General features: G+C 33.3%; 1 protein-coding gene across 2 annotated transcripts; it reads right to left on the reverse strand.

The window, feature by feature from the left end:
• Window positions 1–5,306: 5,306 nt before the first annotated feature.
• On the reverse strand, window positions 5,307–18,635 carry LOC102800837 (uncharacterized). Of its 2 annotated transcripts, XM_085501374.1 has the most exons (17): window positions 18,386–18,635; window positions 16,493–16,673; window positions 15,458–16,159; window positions 15,294–15,359; window positions 14,658–14,735; window positions 14,075–14,407; window positions 11,647–11,679; window positions 11,086–11,391; window positions 10,532–10,573; window positions 10,049–10,173; window positions 9,820–9,960; window positions 7,966–9,256; window positions 7,554–7,664; window positions 7,279–7,380; window positions 7,064–7,165; window positions 6,670–6,756; window positions 5,307–6,402 (listed from the first exon to the last, which is right to left on the reverse strand). In XM_085501374.1, exons 2-17 carry the CDS (start codon window positions 16,641–16,643, stop codon window positions 6,218–6,220), a joined length of 3,855 nt encoding a protein of 1,284 aa, XP_085357500.1. In that variant the 5' UTR covers window positions 16,644–16,673; window positions 18,386–18,635; the 3' UTR covers window positions 5,307–6,217. The 2 variants fall into 2 exon arrangements, with proteins under 2 accessions (XP_085357500.1, XP_085357501.1); XM_085501375.1 differs by lacking the exon at window positions 7,554–7,664.
• Between the last annotated feature and the right edge of the window lie 818 nt (window positions 18,636–19,453).

Below are 19,453 nucleotides of genomic sequence, written 5' to 3' on the forward strand. Positions count from 1 at the left end.
CAAATAAAATGTTCGGTTAATTAGATTAAAATATACATGACTTGCGTCAGAAAAGTGCAATCCTTTCCTAGATGCCAAAGCATTAGATTGTAGAAGAAATGACTAACTTTATTAACTTACTAGAATCTTTGTTTTCTATTGCTGTTAGACGCGGAAAACCGAACCCGTTAAAGACAGAAATAGAATATTCACCAGAATATAAGATGAACGAGAATGTTAGGAAACCTCTTTCAGTGAAATTAGTTTTTAATGTTTCTTTCCCAACTATGTTCGTTAAAAGTTTCAGTGTATCACGTGCGCCATTTCACTACTATAACATTACCTTGCAAAACATAGTCCGCGGTAAAATGGTTTGTATTTACGTTTTTACTGAAGTCTGACATTAATGAATAGTCACACATGTTTTTGTAGTACGTTTTCAGATGTAACAACTACGGGAAAATAGCCGTGCGCAGTGAGGTGATTGACCACAAAATTGAAGGCTGCCTGTGGCAGAGGTACTATTGCGTAAAGCACAAAGGAGGAGATTGAACCCCCCCCCCCCTCGAGCTTGTAGTTAGCGTAGGATTGGAGATTCGCATCGGATAGTCGAAGGATATGTGGCGGGTTGGTGATTCATGACAAGACGACACGGGCTTGGGAATCTCTAGGGGGGGGGGAATATACTAGTACATACATATGTTTTTGAACGGAGCGGTCGTAAGCCACGAATTCTGAATTTTGAAAAATGTCGAAAGTTTGAACGAATTTCTTAGAAGACTCCGCTAATTTGAGGTTATTCAGGTTGGACTCACGGGTAAAATGACGTAAATGAGTCCCATCCAGGCGGAAATAGTTCGGATCGCCAAGATAATATGTAAGTTTTATTGGAATCTCCCTTTATGAGAATGATTCATTGAAATTTTCGGCAAGAGATATTTCGCCCTGTGACTGGTTCTTTGTTGTGTCGAAAAGGTTCGAATAACCCGCTCTTATGCTCCCAAAATCATGTGTTTATATTCAAATGAAAGACACAAAGCTAAGGCTTGGCTTAAAAACCTAATTATAAAAAAAATGTAAAAGCTAATCATCATCTTTCATTCATATTCAATAGTGATTGGCTCAAGAGCTAAACATTGACCACGCCCATAATGCGCGCGTTTGCCTCCAGTTGATATAACAATTGAGGCCACATTGACACGCAGATCGCCGCAAACCAATCGATACATATTCGAGGCACTTGGTGATTGGATAATGTTGAACTATCTCAATAATATTAAGGAGAACTAACGTTGATGTCACAATATCATTTTCGGATTGGTCAATTTTAAGTCTAACGTCCATTTGATCCGCTACGCTAAAAAAAAATGTTTTCGGCTGTTGCCATGGTAGGACATGAACGTGAAGCTAACATCGCGCGATCGGTTTATAACTAACACCGGGCCCCGTATACGAAGTCTAGTCTTTAGAAGTCACTTCACTTTCTTACTACCACGTAATCTGTTTTGCGATAGTATTTTCTAGAATGAAGGCAGCATTTACAGTTCATTCAAGTTCAAAATTCAAAGTTGCGTTGGGATGATGTTGATACAGTGTAACAATGTCGTCGCCGGTGATCTCTTGTCAGTGTGCAACGTAGCCAGAATAAAGGCATGGTCATTTGAACACTGCTTTTACAAGACTGGTGAGGATGTAATACAGTTGTGGCAAAAGTATTTGAAAATCAGTTATTTGGCTGTTGCCATGGCAGCCGATGGTCATGATTTTTTTCCCAATTAGTGACGGTACGACCTGCCTGTCAAGTATGAACAAAATCAGCCAAGCCAAAATCGCAGAGGAGTTAAAAAGCCATTGCTAGTGAGAAGTTACCCAAACTTTGAGGTCAAATTTCTCGGTAATGAAAATAGACATAAAAAAACAATATTAACTTTTTGCCTACAGTCAACCTGTGTAAAATGAGCTGTGTCCTTGCTTTTCAACACTAGAATTGTAGGGCGAGATACATTTGAGGTATTCAAAAAATCATTTTTTTGGCTATTCTATTGTCATGGAAACTTTGGGCCAGAATTTGTTTTCAGCTTTTACAACCTACTAGAGTGAAGGTGTGACCTGCCTGCCAAATTGGAACCAAATCGGCCCTGCCAAAAAAATCACAGAAGAGATAAAAAGCAATTCCGGGTGAACAGTTACCCCAACTTTGGGGTCAAATTGCTCAGTAATAAAAAAAAAAGATATCAAAAATTCAAATTTGTAACTTTGTGCCCAAGCTGAGTAGAATGAGCTATGTCTGGGATGTTTTATCCTAAATGTGTAGTAGGAATTACATTTGGCGCGAAGCTATTCAAAAATCAGTTTCTTGGCTTTCGCCACGGTGGGCCAATTTTTTCCCCCAAATTTTACCTACTAACTAGGATGAAGGTGTGACCTACCTGCCAAGTTTGAGCGAAATAAGCCAACAAAATCACAGAAGAATTAATATATAAAAACACGGAAATCACACACACACAAGAGATTTTAAGGGCAATCCTAGCGGAGCAGTTCGCCAATAAAGACCAAAGCTTAATGCCCTTGGAATTTTTTAAGGTGAATGACCTGCTTTTAACAACCTGTGAAACTCGTACTTTTCTATGAAAATACTTGTATATTAGGATGTAGATATACTACCATAACCATAATTACAAATGGATTGTCCAGTACACTAGTGTGTGACATGATGTGTTTCTAAAATTTCACTGTGCATAACAGATACGTTGCCAGACATTGCCAACACTTGCAGGGATCCAGGGTAACAACATAATCTGTCAATTATTACCCCGTTTTCGGCCAAAACAAGCAGCCTGTCGGCTGAGATAGCTCCGCTGTTATCAATGCACATTTCACTTAAAGAACTGAAGATATCATTAGAAAATGAACAATATGTATAGTATCAAAGCAACCGAACTTGCTGTTTTCAACAAGAATTCAAAAATACCACTTTTCACCAAAAATCACAAAAAAATCATCAAAATTAAAGAATTGAAAATATCATCACAAAAATATCTGAGAGAGGTCCACATGTAGTACCTATAAATGTAATATCAAAGCAATTGGACTTGCGATTTTTTAAAAGAAACGGTTTTTAACCACTTTTTAATATCACTTTTTACCAAAAATTACAAAAATATTCACTAAAATTAGAGAATTAAAAATATCATCACAAAATTAACAAATCTGAGAGAGGTCCACGTGTAGTGCCTATATATGTAATATCAAAGCAATCGGACTTGCGTTTTTACCAAAAATGACAAAAATATTCACCAAAAATAGAGAATTTGAGATTTTGACATGAAATGAACAAATCTGAGAAAGAACCATCCAATGTACTTGCATATCAAATTTGAAAACATTCTGACTTGCGGTTTCAAGGAAGAAGTTGAAATTGTAAAGTTGACGACGACGACGACGACGGACAATCAGTAATATGAACAGCTCCGCTGTGTCGACTTTGTCGCCAGCAGAGCTAAAAATTTGGTTGTTGTCGCTCGCCCATTGAATAAATCAGCGCATACCTAATGTTCAAATCGGTTTACAATTAATTGTTTAGGTATTAATTAGCAGTAACTCGACTTGTTTCTTAACCGTCGTTTTTCAAAATAAATGTAAATTATTACAGTTGATGAGCAATTGATGACTGAAGACGCCTAGTACATTGTATTATATACTTGATGAACCGATGTTGCCTTATTATCCTCTATTATCTACTATATAGACACGATCTTAGTGGTTTTCTGTACAAATGTTCAGTTGTTAGTACTGTCGAAATCTGCTGTCAGTTTATCTTCAAGGTTTGTATTTTATCTTAAGTATTTCGTTGTTTTGTAATCGTAGGTATAATATTCATTGCGAGGTATATAATTAATAATTTGGTAACCAGAACATTACTCGGACTAGTCTGCCAGATAGAAGATTCGGTTTCGGAATTGTGTACATAGACTATGTACATGCCCTATACTGCCATTGTGGTATTATCCTGATAAATACGCTTTCTCTGGTCATTTCTGTATGATGTAGTATAGTTATAGTGGAGTGGATAAGATCTTGTATTAACGTTTTATTTATTTACACACTAGTTAAGACGTTAAATTTGACACGGATTAATACGTTTTATGGTAACACAGGCAGGTTTAATCTGATCACACCAGTTTTCAAAATCCTATCTTCCAGTATATGTTCATTATTTTAATGTAATTATTCGCTTTTGTAACTGACATACCACAAGTGACTGGGTGGTTTGAACTTCATTGAATGTTCTATTTAATGACGGGATTTTATATAACGGGTACAGCAATGTCGCAAAAGCATGGCAACAACTTTCAAATCTTCATGTCATGCCTATCTCGGGGTGATTTATAAGTTTTGAAAAAATATATTGATTTGGTGCTAATTAACGACAATATAAATTATGCAACACGAAAAAGTATCTTACACCAGTGAAAATCGAGCTCTAGTTGCTGCAGAAATATAGTAGAATATTTTAATGTTTTTTTTAAGATAACTTAATGGGTTTCGTTTCATTTCCTCAATTATATGGCTGTGGTGATTTGAAGCTATAGGGATGTTCTTGATAATACAGAGCTCAACATGTTCTTAATATTACAGAACTCAACATGCCTTTTCATTGTGCAAATAACTAAACGTCATACTGTAAAATACTTTATTTTCGGTTGAAATTAATTTTCGCTGAAGGAATGATTCAGTGAAAATAAAATCCAGCGAATATACCCCTTTTCTTACATTTTACATTCAACTCATCAAAAATTATTGAAAATAAATTCCATACAGAAGACCAACAATCTCCTTTCAGCGAAAAAGTATTCCATCTAAAAAAAAGTATTTAACAGTAGTCTCAAATCATCACATTGGAAAAGAAATTATATTAGTTATGGATTTTTGTAAAATAGGCCGAAAACATTGCTTTGACCATGCTCAGTAATTATAGCCTACATACTTAAGTGTCCATGAGCTTGTATTTTCCGGTTCCAATATTCCACAGTTGGTCATGTTATTTCCACTTTACTCTCAAATTAGTGTGAACGCAAACTGGACTCATTCTGCCATAAATATTTTCTGCATTACTATTGATTATTGGAAGGGAGGCCTTTCAGACAAGATCTTAGAGCAATTAACACACGGTCAACCTCCAAGTCAACACAACAAATGGACAAGCACACCACAATAAAATATCAAATCAGTGAGAGAAAGATATATAAACCTCAGTCCATACAGTCAAGAAGTGATATCAAGTTTCTCAAAATGAGCACTTTATAATGAATTGATGTCACATGAACTACTTTATATACTTGTGGCATTTATTTCTTTATTATACAAGCTTCAAAAAAACGCTAGTAAAAAACAAGCTTAAAGAGAACATTAGTAAAAACAATCTTCAAGAAAATTCTACTATGTATAGTAGTCTCGTTATGCTATTTAGGAATAATGAAACTTCAATTGAAATTGTAAAGAGAATTAGGTACCGGTATATCTTGTTATTATATGAAAAATAGTGAAAACAGATTTACACATTACACGTAGTAATAAAATAAATTTAAATAGTGGGTTTTTGGAAGCACATGATTGTTATACAATAAAGTAGATAAAGAAACAGACAAATACACACACAAACTCAAAACATTAATTGGTAAAAAAGGAAAATATTTCATGTTAACCTTTTAGATGATTTTATTATCATTCAATGTGAAATGGTTAGATGCATATTTAGACATGTAATGCTGCTATTCATCTCATTGCTCATCTCTTCACTAGTCATGATAGCTTTGTTTGATCAAATAATTTAAAAATATTTTCTAGTATATATAATTCAAATATACTTTTTAAGATTATAACTGTTTTCACGAAATGCATGTGTTTCGCCTTACATTCTATTAAATTATTAAAAGGTCTGTGAGGGAACGTGATACACCACAACTTTCATATTATATGAGAGAAATCTTACATAAATTCAGCATGCATATTTTTAATGATTTATAATATATATGTAACGACAATATACAATTGAACTGAAAATGCATTAAGATATATAATATGTGGTTCCATTGAAGTCATATGACATGATTTATCAAGTAAACGCAATGAGATTTCCAAACAGTTTCCTAATGATTTGAACTGTATAGCGAACAATATACAAAAAACTTTTGATCAAAAACAATATTTTGTTTTTGCACTTTTAAGATTAAATAAATCACACAATTATACTGTTGTACTGAATTAAAATAGGATCTCCTGATTTCTTGATGGTGCGCAATAATTGATGAGGAGTTTTTATTTTAACAGTGGGCTGTAATGAATATATGCATGCCACTGATTCAAACACATTGTCAGGCACTACTTTTGAAATGAGTGGCTTACTAGTTCCCAATGTATTTTCTGAAGAGAAAACAAAAGTAGTAAAATATATGGATTACATAGAATATTAAATGTAATATTATAATAATATTTTTGTTTACCTGAAAGTTTGTTGAAAAAAGAAGAAATACCCTCAAAGTTTATTCATGATTTAAATGAATATTTAGTAGCACGGGAACACAAAACATATGATGGCTAAGCAAGTGAGGTTGGCATCAATATTACATTATTTACAATTATTTTGAGGCAAAGTACGGTTATATAATATTTAACGTATATAACACTTACCATGATTCAATGATATGCCAGAGTAAGGTGAATTGATGATAATCCATAGACGTGTTATGTCCTTGTGTTTATATAGTTTCGATGGAACTAGAAGTAAAAAATAAGAAAATATTTTCAAACAAAAAGAAAAAAAAAAACTATCAATCAAAAACTAATAAGGTATGTGAATTATTCTAGGGCATCTATATAACAAGTTTTCACTAAATCTGATGAGCAGACATAAATACACACCTAAGCAGTTAATTCTAAAGATGGAGAAAATATGGAGGTATTTAATATATTAGGTGATGAAAGTATGTAATATTGAAAACACATACCCATCTATTCGACAGACAAAAAAGTAAAACATGTATATATAAATTTGACAGACAAAAAAGGTAAAACAAATATTTACCATTAATATTGATTGTATGCTGTGTATCATTGTCTTTTAAAGGTGCCTGAACTTTACACTTTAGAGCTTGGAAATCATCGATGGCAATTTTCGGCAAAACATCTGAAAAAACAATAGGTGGAATTTTTAATAATTTAATATATTTGGTGATGAAAATATATAATTTATAAACACCCATCAAATTGACAGACAAACAAATCTAAATAGATATTTACCATCATTACTGATTTCATGTTCTTTATCATTGTCTTTCAAAGTTGTCTGATCTTCACACTTCTGGACTTGGAAATCACCCATGGCAATTTTTGGCAAAACATCTGAAAAAACAACAACACCTAATTATATATTTACAATGTAGGTAGAGAAATTAGAGATATTTACTATTGGTGGAATTTTAATATGTAATACATTTGTTGGTAAAAGAATATAATATTAGAAACACTAAGTTCATATTAAGTTGACAGACACAATAACTATCAGCATTTTTTACCATCATTATTGTCTGAACTGTTCTCTAACAACTTCTTGCCTTTGTCTTGGTATTGGAGAGATTTGCTTATTTTACCCAGACTGATATATACATTTGCAATCGTATAGTAAGCTGAAATTAGTTTACAAATAAAAAGAATAAAATTAACTATAGTAAAAAATATCAAATGGTCAACATGAAATTAGTTTACCACTAATCCATTTATAAATTATAAACTTTTTTGTGTTTTACCAGTAAAAGTGCCACAGAATCGAGTCTCAATCAACAAAACGTGCAATTTTTTAAAAGATATTTACTTATATTACTGATAGCAAATATGAACACTAAACTATTAATAATGAAAAGATTCTTTCCACTCTTTGTACGTATTCTATCTTCTTGATGTAAATAAAATATGAAACACACACTTTACCATCAGATAGTTTCTTTCTACTGTCTTCATCACTCAGTGGGCTCAGCATCATTTGGGATATTCTGAATGAAGTCTCGCACACTGGTAAAGCTGATCTTGGTCTTTGTTTAATGACTCTGAGATAGTATCCGATGCTATCAAGTAATCGCACAGGATCTTCAAACTTTACGTCATCTTGTTGCACTTTCTTTATTAATGAATAGGTGAAATGTGTTTGCAATTCAGTAACGTGAAGAACAAGATTTTCTTCTTCTGGAGACAAGAGCTGTAATACTGGTTCATATTCTTCCAGGTAAGCTTTTGTCAACACTAATGTAGCCATGTTCAAAGCCCGCATATAGTCACAAAAGTTCATTTTTAGGGTCCCTCTCACCTGGAGTTGCACAGCTTTGGGGATACTGAATGACGAATGTTCAACATTTCTCGACAGCAATGCCAAGTTATGGTATTGTAAAATACCAAGCACTTCTTCTACTAATTCCTCTTTTGGTTCTAGCTGCAATTTTGTTGTATTGTTCGTCTTCAAAAGTAGTAGTCCTCTTTTCACAATGTCCACAGATATGACATCTGACATGAAAGATGAAAACTGCAGAACAGACAGTGCAGCTGGTTTCAATCTTCCAATTGATTCAAGTTTTGAGGGCCAGACATTGTTAAGTTTCCATTCGGAAATCAGTTGCATTTCATTATTAGGTGTATTTACTTCTAATGCATCACCTGTTTTGTGGTTCTTTTGACCTTTTACATCTTCCACCACTTCATCAATAGAAACTCCATGGGCTTTATGATCAGTAACCAAGATACTCTGCTTTTCACTTTCTTCATATTCAAGATATGATTGTTTTTTTGATTTGATGAGGGAACCAGTTATGCTTAAAGCTAGAGGCTGGCCTTTTAAGGAATCCACAATTCTACAGAAAGATTTGTAATTCTTTTTGTCATATTCTTGCATCTCTCTGATTGTGATGAACACATCGACCGGAGTGACTCCTTGAGTACACAACATCAGTTTCTGAGATGCAGCATTTGACAAGCGAGGAACTGCGATTTCATCATAATGTTGTGATGTGTCTCCATGGAAACCAGATGACCTAGATGTTATGATAATGTGACCTTTACTTGGAAATGTGGGAAAGTAGTGCTTGATGAGTTCATAATCTGTAATATCATCTAAGATAATAAGCCAACCAGGATTGCAGTCCAACCATTCCAAGACTTTTTCTTTCATCTCTCTGGCAATGTGAGTACTTTCTTCAGTGGGTGAATTTAATTTCAAGTCGAGATGTTTAAACTGTTGAAATAGAAATACATTGAAAACAAAATATAAACTTATGTCATTTGCAACTATCTTGCAGTTGAAGTGAGCCGTCAGTTATTTTTAGAGTTCCCACAATATACTGTGTATGTACCCAGAGTGAATAAAAGCCCATGCACGCCTAAGATCAGGTGCTAGTAGGGTAGAAATACACAATTTTGGAGCATTTTTACTACTGAAATGGTCACTAGTCTACAATTATGAATCACATTACAAAACAAATGCATGTGCACATTAAATTTAGAATAATATATTTTTGAGTTGTCATGGTAATTGGTCTAATTGATTCATATGAGTCAATTGGCTCTGGTATAGCATTTTGAATCAGAAATGGCATAGAAAATGCACAAGGGTATTAGTTCCATGAGGATTCATTTATTGAAAATAAATCCACCTATGCCTGAAATTTGGCTTTGAAATGATTGATTGTTTTATTAAATTAAGCATTAAATTGGCAACCAGTCGACCATTTTGTTTCTGAATCGCAGAGCCAATTGATGTGTACCGAGACAGGTAATCTTTCTAGCTGCCAATCTTACCATGTAATGAAATCCATGATCCAGTGAGGTCAAAGTTGAGGCATTTATCCAGTATCTACCAGCAGGGTACTCCATATGGTAGCGGTGAACATAGTTGATGGCTATTTGAGTTTTACCAGATCCATCAGCACCTGTCAAGACCTGCAGAAAAGTAATACTTGTGTTTAAGAGACTTGTTTCAACAAAAGAATATATATAAGGGTGTAATTACACAGTTTATTATACGTACATGTACCAAGTTGTCTTTGGAGACATCTTCCACAATATCTTGTTTACATCTCTTGTACGATTTATGGATATTCTCCAGAAGAACGTCACGACCAATGAATGGATCAACAGGTGGTGGTGCAAGTCCTGAAACCAAATTCAGACAAGGCCAACACTATGAACCCACATGTTCATCAAAGGTTTATATAAAGTATTGAGATCAAACAAGTATGAAATTTTGAAATCAAAATTTACCATAACCATTTGTAGAACCAAACATGATTGTGGTTATTATTATTATTATTATGAGAAGGCAAAAAAACATATTTTATGAATATGGACACTATAGAAACAGAAATGAACCCTAATATTTTTTTTTATTAGATATTTGTACTAGTATGGTACTCATGGAAATATGTGTTTTTCATCTCATTATCAGCGGAACCTATATGTGCATGTATGAAAAACACAATGTACATAGAGATGAAATATGAGTCAAATTTACCTGTTATCAGCGATGTTGAAGCACCAAGTTCACTTCTTGAATCTGAATTGGATTTTTTTACAGAGTATAGTATAAAACATAGTGAAAGTTAAAAATAAGGATATTTGCAATTACTATAGCAAACAAATTTGAACTGTGCCTGTCTAAAAACTTTATTGAAATGAAAGAAAGCAGTCCTGAGTCTGTAACCACAGACATACAAGTGATTTTTATTATTTATAGTTATTCTGTAATTTATTGGTAATTTTCAATCAAAATTGGACAGATTGTAGAAATTTTGCTTGTCAAATAAATTTATGAATTTTTTTATCTGTCTAAAATGTGAAGTACCTGTCTAAAATGACAAGTAGACAGATGACTGGCTAAAAGCCTGGTTGCAATACATTCATGGAATATACAGCATGTCAAGATGTGCTCATAGAGGTACAGTGTTCCTCACAGCAAACTTCCTCATAGCAGTATGTAAGTTGGAAGAAATGGAAATCCTGTTGAAGAGAGAGATCATACTGTTAACGTCATGGTCAACAAACATGTGCTTTGATTTGACAACTCACCGATTTCCGTGATAACTTGTTGAAAATCTTCTTCAAAATATTCCACCTTTAGTTTGTCAGTATCACCAATCACAGGTTCAGCAATGTTTTTTAGTATTTTCAATAACTCTCCACTTTTCAGTTTCTTCAATAATTCCTGTGCTTGTTCTTCACTTTCTATTTCTAGATCCAGCAGTATACAGCCTTTACGAATGTCAGTAATTTTGCATCCAAGCTGACTCGTCAACTGTTCAGTAGTCAGCTGTTCAAAGTGTTCAGAAAGTGTATCAAGTGATTCTTCATCAGTCCCATCCAGAACCAATCTCACTAAAACAATTCAGAATATAAAACCACTATCAAACACCTTCAGGCACCATTCTTAAAATAGTTCTATTTATAATCTGCTCTTTTCCGTAAAAAACAAAAACTAGAAGCAATATGTCACACTTTGTAGGCTGGATCCAAAATGAAGTTTGAATTCAGTGAAAATTTCACAAAATGTAAAAAATATTTACCCCATTTTGAGCGGGAAAAAAATTGGTACTCAACGGGTTAAACCAAGAAGTACCAATGCAACTTTACCTGTATTTTCTCTTCTTTGCCCCTTTCCAATTTCTACAAATAAGGAGAAAATATGAATTAGAAATGGAATACATGTATAGGGGTTTTTATGGTAAAGGTGCGCATGAGTTTGAAAGATGCAAAACACAGGAAAGTCAGCCAAAATATTGTGAAAAGAAAGAAAACATAGCAAAACTAGCAGCCTGTTGTCTGAGATAGCTCCGCTGTTATCAATGCACATTGCAATTAAAGAACAGAAGATATCATTAGAAAATGAACAATATGTATAGCATTAAGGTAAAGATGCAGTTTACCTGACAGGTATTTTAATTAGTTAATTTGGAAACCAAGATGACCTCTCTTGTCCACAAAACTATATATTTTCGGAAAGCTGTATGAATTTTAAAATTTTGTTATTATTTTTTTTATGAACACTGTACTTTGAAATATGCACAAAAATGTGCTTTTTTGGTCAAAAGTGATAAAAAAAAAATTAGCTTCTAAACCATGCTTCTGTTTCCTGTCAAAATTGGTTTATGGGTACATCTGTTTACTATGAAGAAAGTGCCGTCTTGAAAACTGTCTACCAGTTGTCAATTTTGCAGGGCAGCAGCTCAAATTTCAGTACTTCAAGTTTATGCATAAATTAACACCCAGGCTAGTTGTCTGTACGATTGTTGTAACACTGTTCAACCAAAAACAATGCCCCAACGGCGTTTTGAAGATAAACACATTGTCAATCATTTGTGAAAATTTCAAAACAAAAGGTCAAAGCGTCTAGGAGCTATTTAAGTTCTGGGATGTGCACTAAAAAGAAGCTGAGATACTTGCTAATTTGCATAACAATTCACTCAGTAAGAAGTTTGCTAATGCTCATATTTAAAATGGCTGTAACAGTTCCAAATTTAAATGTATTATCGTTTTGTTAAAAGTTAAATACAGTGCATAATATGGAGATCCCGTCATTTCTTTTTTTCACCATGTTTCTTTTTTATTATTTATGTACAGCCTTGCTAAATCTTGCTAAGCATTCAAAAGAGAGAATGTTTGCACCTGTTATCTTATGTTCCACTATTCACAATTCTACAAAATTTTAACAGACTGTTTGGATAATAAAAGGCAAAAAAAAAAAAAATTCACTCCCAAGTGCCCACAAACCTGCATCTCTACCTTAAAGCAATCAGACTTTTTATAACTTTTTATCAAAAATATTCATTAAAATTAGATAATTGAAGAACAAAATCATCACGAAATGAACAAATCTGAGAAAGGTCTACCTGTAGTACCTATGTAGTATATATAATATCAAAGCAATTGGACTTTCGGTTTTTAACAAGAAGTTGAAAATATCTTTTAAACCAAAAATGACAAAATATTCATGAAAATTAGAGAATTAAAGATATCATCCTGAAATGAACAAACCTGAGAGAGGACCACATGTAGTACCTAAATATGTAGTATCAAAGCAATTGAACCTGCAGTTTTTAACAAGTAGTCGAAAATATCACTTTTTACCAAAAATGACAAAAATATTCATGAAAATTAGAGAATTAAAGATATTATCACAAAATAAACAAATCTGAGAGAGGTCCACATTTAGTATCTATATATGTAATATCAAAGCAATCAGACTTGCGGTTTTTAACAAAAAGATGAAAATATCACTTTTTACCAAAAATGACAAAAATATTCATCAAAATTAGAGAATTAAAGATATCATCACGAAATGAACAAATCTGAGAGAGGTCCACATGTAATACCTAGATATGTAATATCAAAGCAATTATACTTTCGGTTTTCAACAAGAAGTCGAAAATATCACTTTTTACCAAAAATGACAAAAATATACATGAAAATTAGAGAATTAAAGATATCATCACGAAATGAACAAATCTGAGAGAGGTCCACATGTAATACTTACATATGTAATATCTAAGCAATCGGACTTGCGGTTTTTAACAAGAAGTCGAAAATATCACTTTTTACCAAAAATGACAAAAACATTCACCAAAATTAGAGAATTAAAGATATCATCACAAAATGAACAAATCTGAGAGGGGTCCTCCCAAGGTACCTACATACTAAGTATCAAAGCATTCGGGCGAAAATAGCATTTTTGACCAAAAATGACAAAAACATTCGCTATAAATAAGACAATTGAACATATCCACATGAAATGAACAAATCTGAGAGAGAACCACCCAAGGTACCTTCCTAGAAAGTTTCACAGCTATACAGTTTGTTGTTTTTGTTTGTTGTTTTTAAGAAGAAGTTAAAAATGTAAAGTTGACGACGGTGACGGTGGCGGCGGGCGGCAGCCGCCGGCGGACAATCAGTAATACTATAAGCTCCGCTCGACTGCGATGACAGCGGAGCTAAAAATGTATATACAGAGCACAGCATTTTTTTAAAACGCCTCATAATCAGAAACAAATTATTTTAGTCTTACCCAATTCATCAATGACATCCACGAAATCTTGTTCAACAATCACTACATCTAAAGTTGGTTCTCTAACATCTCCAAGTACTTCATCTGTTAGGAGTAGTTCTCTCAGTTTGGATGCAGTTTTACTATTTTTCAGATCAAGTAGTAAATTATTTGCATCCACTGTAGTCTTCGGGTAAGGTTGTAGAATCACGCAGCCATAATCGATTTTTATTTTAGTAGTGTGTAGAATAGTCTTCAGTTGGTTATATTTCTCTGAGTTCGACTCTTCATGTCGATGCAGTGATTTTAATAACTGGGATGATATATGTACATCACAATCAAGTATGATCCTCACTGAAAAACAATTTTTCAAGTTAACAACAATTCCAACGATATTGATGACAGACAACTACCACTTTGATGCTTTGATCTTTGATTTAATTGCATAAAACTAAAAAAAAACATCCACTATCTTGAACTACTGTACACAATGTAAAGCACTGATAAAATTGCACTTCAATTATTTAATGACTGTTAAATACTTCAATCAGTACAAAGCATTCATGTTTAATACTAGTACTATTTTGAGTTAAAGTTAACTGACCAGCCTTATGAGGCCTTGGGTGTTCTCTTAGTTTGAGTTCTTCATATTCTTCTCTTGATCTTACTTCAGATTCACTAGCTGAAAATAAAATAGATGAATAAAGGTCTATTAAACACTAGCTATATATCTTTTCACCTCTAAGATTACAACATATTTATTTTCAATTGAATAGTAACTGAAAAATGGACAATCACCAATATTAACAGATTTGTTGTGAATATTATGAGAATACAGCAAAATATGCACTAAGGCAGTACAATGAACAATGGTTGACACATTTCTGTACTGCCTGAGTGCATACTTTGCGGTATTCTCATACATCTTTTACCTGCTTGTAGTAATAATTTAATGAGAGATAATAGCCTGAAATGGCAAAGAAGAAAGTTTCACACTGTGTGAACGTTCTCATTTAGTGATGGGACTATATTTCCCACATACGCCGATAGTGTTCATGTGCATCAGAAATAAACGAAAGAAAGTGTTCGAATTTGACATGTAGCACAATTTTTAAATAAGGAAGACGTTTTAATACGTTCGTAACACTTTCCTGATAGGTTTTACGGTTAAGTAAATTCCATTGTTTTTGTTGGTCTCAGATGTATAATAATCAATATTTATCTTAATAAATTCTGTTACCCAAGTCAATCTGACTGCCAGGCTGTACTTCAGTGATAGAACCAAGTGTCAAGATAATTGTTGTCCCTGAAAATTAAGAAGAACACAGAATTTAATTAATATGACTCTATAATTTGTTCACCTTGAAGTAAAATGTATCAATTCCAATCAAATTCATGACTTGCCTTTTGGTCTTTGAGTATCATCTGGTGTAACCTGCATGGGTGTTCCAGGAGCTGGTAGCGGTTGATGAGAGGAACTGGTCTGCGTTCCCTCTTCATGCTGTATAGTTTTGGATGTGTTCATATGAGTTAGCAGCTTTAGAACTTTGTTTAAATTCATTTCCATGGCTTCCAGTTTGTTTTGCATACCATCAATGCTTTTACTAAATTTTGCATCAATACTATCAATCTTATCTGCTAACTGATTCTGCCGTTTTCTAATGTCCTCCTCTTGTTCAGAACACTGTTGTATACTCTTCTCGTTTGCTGATAACACTTTTTGAATTGTATCGTGTTCTAGCGTAAACTTTCGACTCACTTCTTGCTGGTGTTGCTTTGTGGTTTTTTCAGTCATCTGTTTTATCTTTTCGTACATCTGTTGACATTGTTTTTCGTGTTTTGTGGAGTATGCATTCACTATTTCATATAGTTTCTTTGCGTGAACTTCAATCTTTTCATCCATTGTATCAACACGTGCATCATGCTTTTTGAACACATCGTGTAATTTTTCAATCGCTACATGATTATCTTTTAAGTGCTCTATAACACTTAATTTTTCCTCACTAATATGTTTGAAAGACGAGTTACTGAGTTCACTCTCTTCACTCTTTAACACGATACTGTCTTTTTCTGAGCTTGTCTGTTTCTCCATTACTTTGTCCTTCTCTATTGAAAAAAAGAAAAGATTTTCAAAAATGATATTAAATTCTGATATTATTATTCTGTAACTGCATGAGTGATATAATTTAAAAGAAACACTATTTGTTCTGTTTCATTATTGAATAACTTATTCTTGAATGAGTTGATAAATCTGATAAATTAGAAGTAACTTACAAACCAATAAGACTAATTTTGAGTCTAACCAGCATGCATGTTACTTTCCTACCTGTCTGTGTTCTCGTCAAAAAAGTAAAAACCTGAGAAATATTATTTGGTTGCTTTATTTTTATTTTTATAACTACCAAAATACTTTGTAAATAAAATGACTTTAAAACCTACCGTCCTTCACTTTGCCAGGCGTCACAATACTCTCCTTTTCTTCTGGATTTTTATCTTCAGACTCAGCTCGCTTTGTGTCATTTGTCTTAACATCTTTACATTCCTCTCTTTCTAACACATTAAGGTTTTGTTTATTCTTAGTAGATTGCATTATTGCATCTGAATGTATGAAACCTTATATCTAATGAACAATAAAAAAAAACTTTCTAGCATGAACATTTCAATGAATTACATTTTAACAAAAGCAAAGATTAGTTGTTCTGATGAAATAATATTTAATGCTCCCAGTTTTAATATTGTACAACAATTTACATTTTTTACAGATTCGAAAGAACCGATTATCCACATGAGATATATATAAATTACCCAAAGTTGCTGAAATGTTTGAGTTACTGACATAGAGTTATGAAAACATCGAGTTACAAAAATGACCACACCCACTTTTGTGGAACCACGTCACGGTCCAAATTTTAACTCGATGTTCAAATAACAGTTAACCAAACATCAAGTTACGGGCAACATAGATTTTTTCTTTTGTTCAATGTTCAAATTTAACAACTCTAAATGTTAAATAACAGTTAACCAAATTACGGGAAACATAAAACGTTAAACAAAACAAAAAATATATATTGCCCATATATTACATACATCTTATTTTAACTAATTTTAAAATAATTAAATACTTTTTAAAAAAGTAGGATTTCTTATTCGAATCAGATTAAAATGAACTAAGCCGATAAAGTATTGCATCAACATTTTATTAATAATAGAATATTATTCCATTACGGGATAAATGAATATACCAAGTATAATTAGTTTCACAATCAGTTGATAATATTTTCAATTTATGAAGTCTGTCTGAATCTAGTGATCATAAAGCATATGTGTGTAAAAACTGTGCGGGAAAACAAGTCTACGCCCTAACCTATTTTGAATATGGGACTTTCCCATTTAATACCCAACTGACCAAACATCATGCAAAATAGGTTCCGTGATAACCAAGCTATGGGGGGGGGGGGGAACTACGTCAATACATGTCTGAAAAGAGGCAAATATTTTCTTATAACAAAATTATTTTGAACACAACGATTTTGCATAGTTGCATGAAATTTTGAAAACCTAATTTTCATTTGGAATCAAGATATAATTAATATATTGGTATCCATATGTACATTGTAAGATACCACTGAGGGAAAGACACTTAGGATGTATAGTAAAACAATTCAGTTATACCAGCCATCATAGCTTTCCATACAAGAATGTTGAATTCTAGTTTGCGCAATTTATTTATTGGTTTCCCTGGTTTCCTGTGTTATGATTAGGTATCAAACATATACGCAGTGAAATCAACCCACCTATGCTGGTGAAATTGGAATGTTTTTTTTTTGTTTTCACCAGAGCACTCAAGTGTTTAAGGTAACGACAGCACTCGAAAGTGGGCTATTGTGAACAACTTAAAAAAACAGGCTCATGAATGCATGGTATATTATCTGCTTGGTGTATAGAGTACCGGTAATACAAAATTAAAATAATTAGAAAATCAAAAAAAATTAAGAATATTTTTCCCAGAAACCAAAAAAAGTTCTAGTTTTGGGTATAACAAAGCATACATCCAATCTATGTATGGTGATGTTTCTCTCAGGTTTGAATAATATTAACATATCAAAAATCACAAAACCTATCTGCATACTAATGGTATTTAGAGAATCACTGAAAAAAGTTTCTGCTGTAGGATTTTAAGTTTAGGTATTCTCAGTGACACTTAAAATTAATTAATTTGCATTAAATGTGCATCAAAACAACTAATTCTGTACAAAGACAAAAAACAATTATTAGCAAAAAGAAAATGCATGAATTTATACATTTTAAATAACAAAAGTTAGAAACACGCACCTGCAGGATGATTTACCAACGAATATATGTTTCGAGTATGTGCCGTATCAAGCCAGCACTAGATGAACTCCCTAGCTTTGGAATAAAATCACACTTTTAAAACTACCCGGTACCATTATTTGCAGCTTATAATTTTTAGCAACTTCATCCTCATGAAATTTTAATTTCATTACAAAATTTTGCCAAATAAATAATAATACTACAAATTGCCAAGATTTTGAATATATGTTTTAAATTTATAGGCAGCTAGGGGGTTATTGGAATTTCCAGCTTTTGAAATGATTGATTAGGTTTACCAAGGGTCAACTAGTCTAGTTCACTTATTTTTTGGGGGGGCATTTTATCCAGTATATTCTAATTTCTATCTGATGATATAGGGAAGTCATTTTCACACCGTCATCAAGCAGAAGAGCAGGATTTAAATGTGCATTCCAGGGACACTACGTAGTCCATGCTGTTCTAATATATGTTCATTACGTTAGCAGCGTCCAGGAGTTAACATAGAATGATCAGCAGAAGGACTGTACTCAGAGCACAGGGAGCCCAGGAACTATGATCAACTGTACGCACTCCCTATGAGCGGGGGGGGGTGGGGGGTGGGGGGGGGTGGGGGTATCGGCGAGTATCTAGTGCCAATTTACACTCGATACCAGCCGATACACCCCCCTCTCATAGGGAGTGCGTACAGTTAATCATAGTTCCTGGGCTCCCTGTGCTCAGAGCTAGAGTTTACATAGAAGTCAAAGTTCAACAAAGGCTTTTGACACTTTTGAACGCACATAGGTTTTCACAGAATTTACTTTAAATTCATTAGAGTTTGAAATTGTACTCGCAAGTTCCTGGAATTCTTCGGACCTTTTTTGTATTTGTGCCAGAAAACAGAAACAATGATGCTAGTAAATTACAATGCGACATGTTGGCAGTTTCATAAGAATGACATCACTGGCAAAAATAAACCTAATCACATCACGATCAACATGTTGTATGTCAACATGTAGGTAACAAATCAATATGAATTAATTTAATAAGTTGACAACTAGGTGTTGTCGGCAAACACTGGTTTACGTG

This window comes from Saccoglossus kowalevskii, chromosome 7 (assembly GCF_978046115.1).
Source record: "Saccoglossus kowalevskii chromosome 7, keSacKowa6.1, whole genome shotgun sequence".
Taxonomy (NCBI): domain Eukaryota; kingdom Metazoa; phylum Hemichordata; class Enteropneusta; family Harrimaniidae; genus Saccoglossus; species Saccoglossus kowalevskii.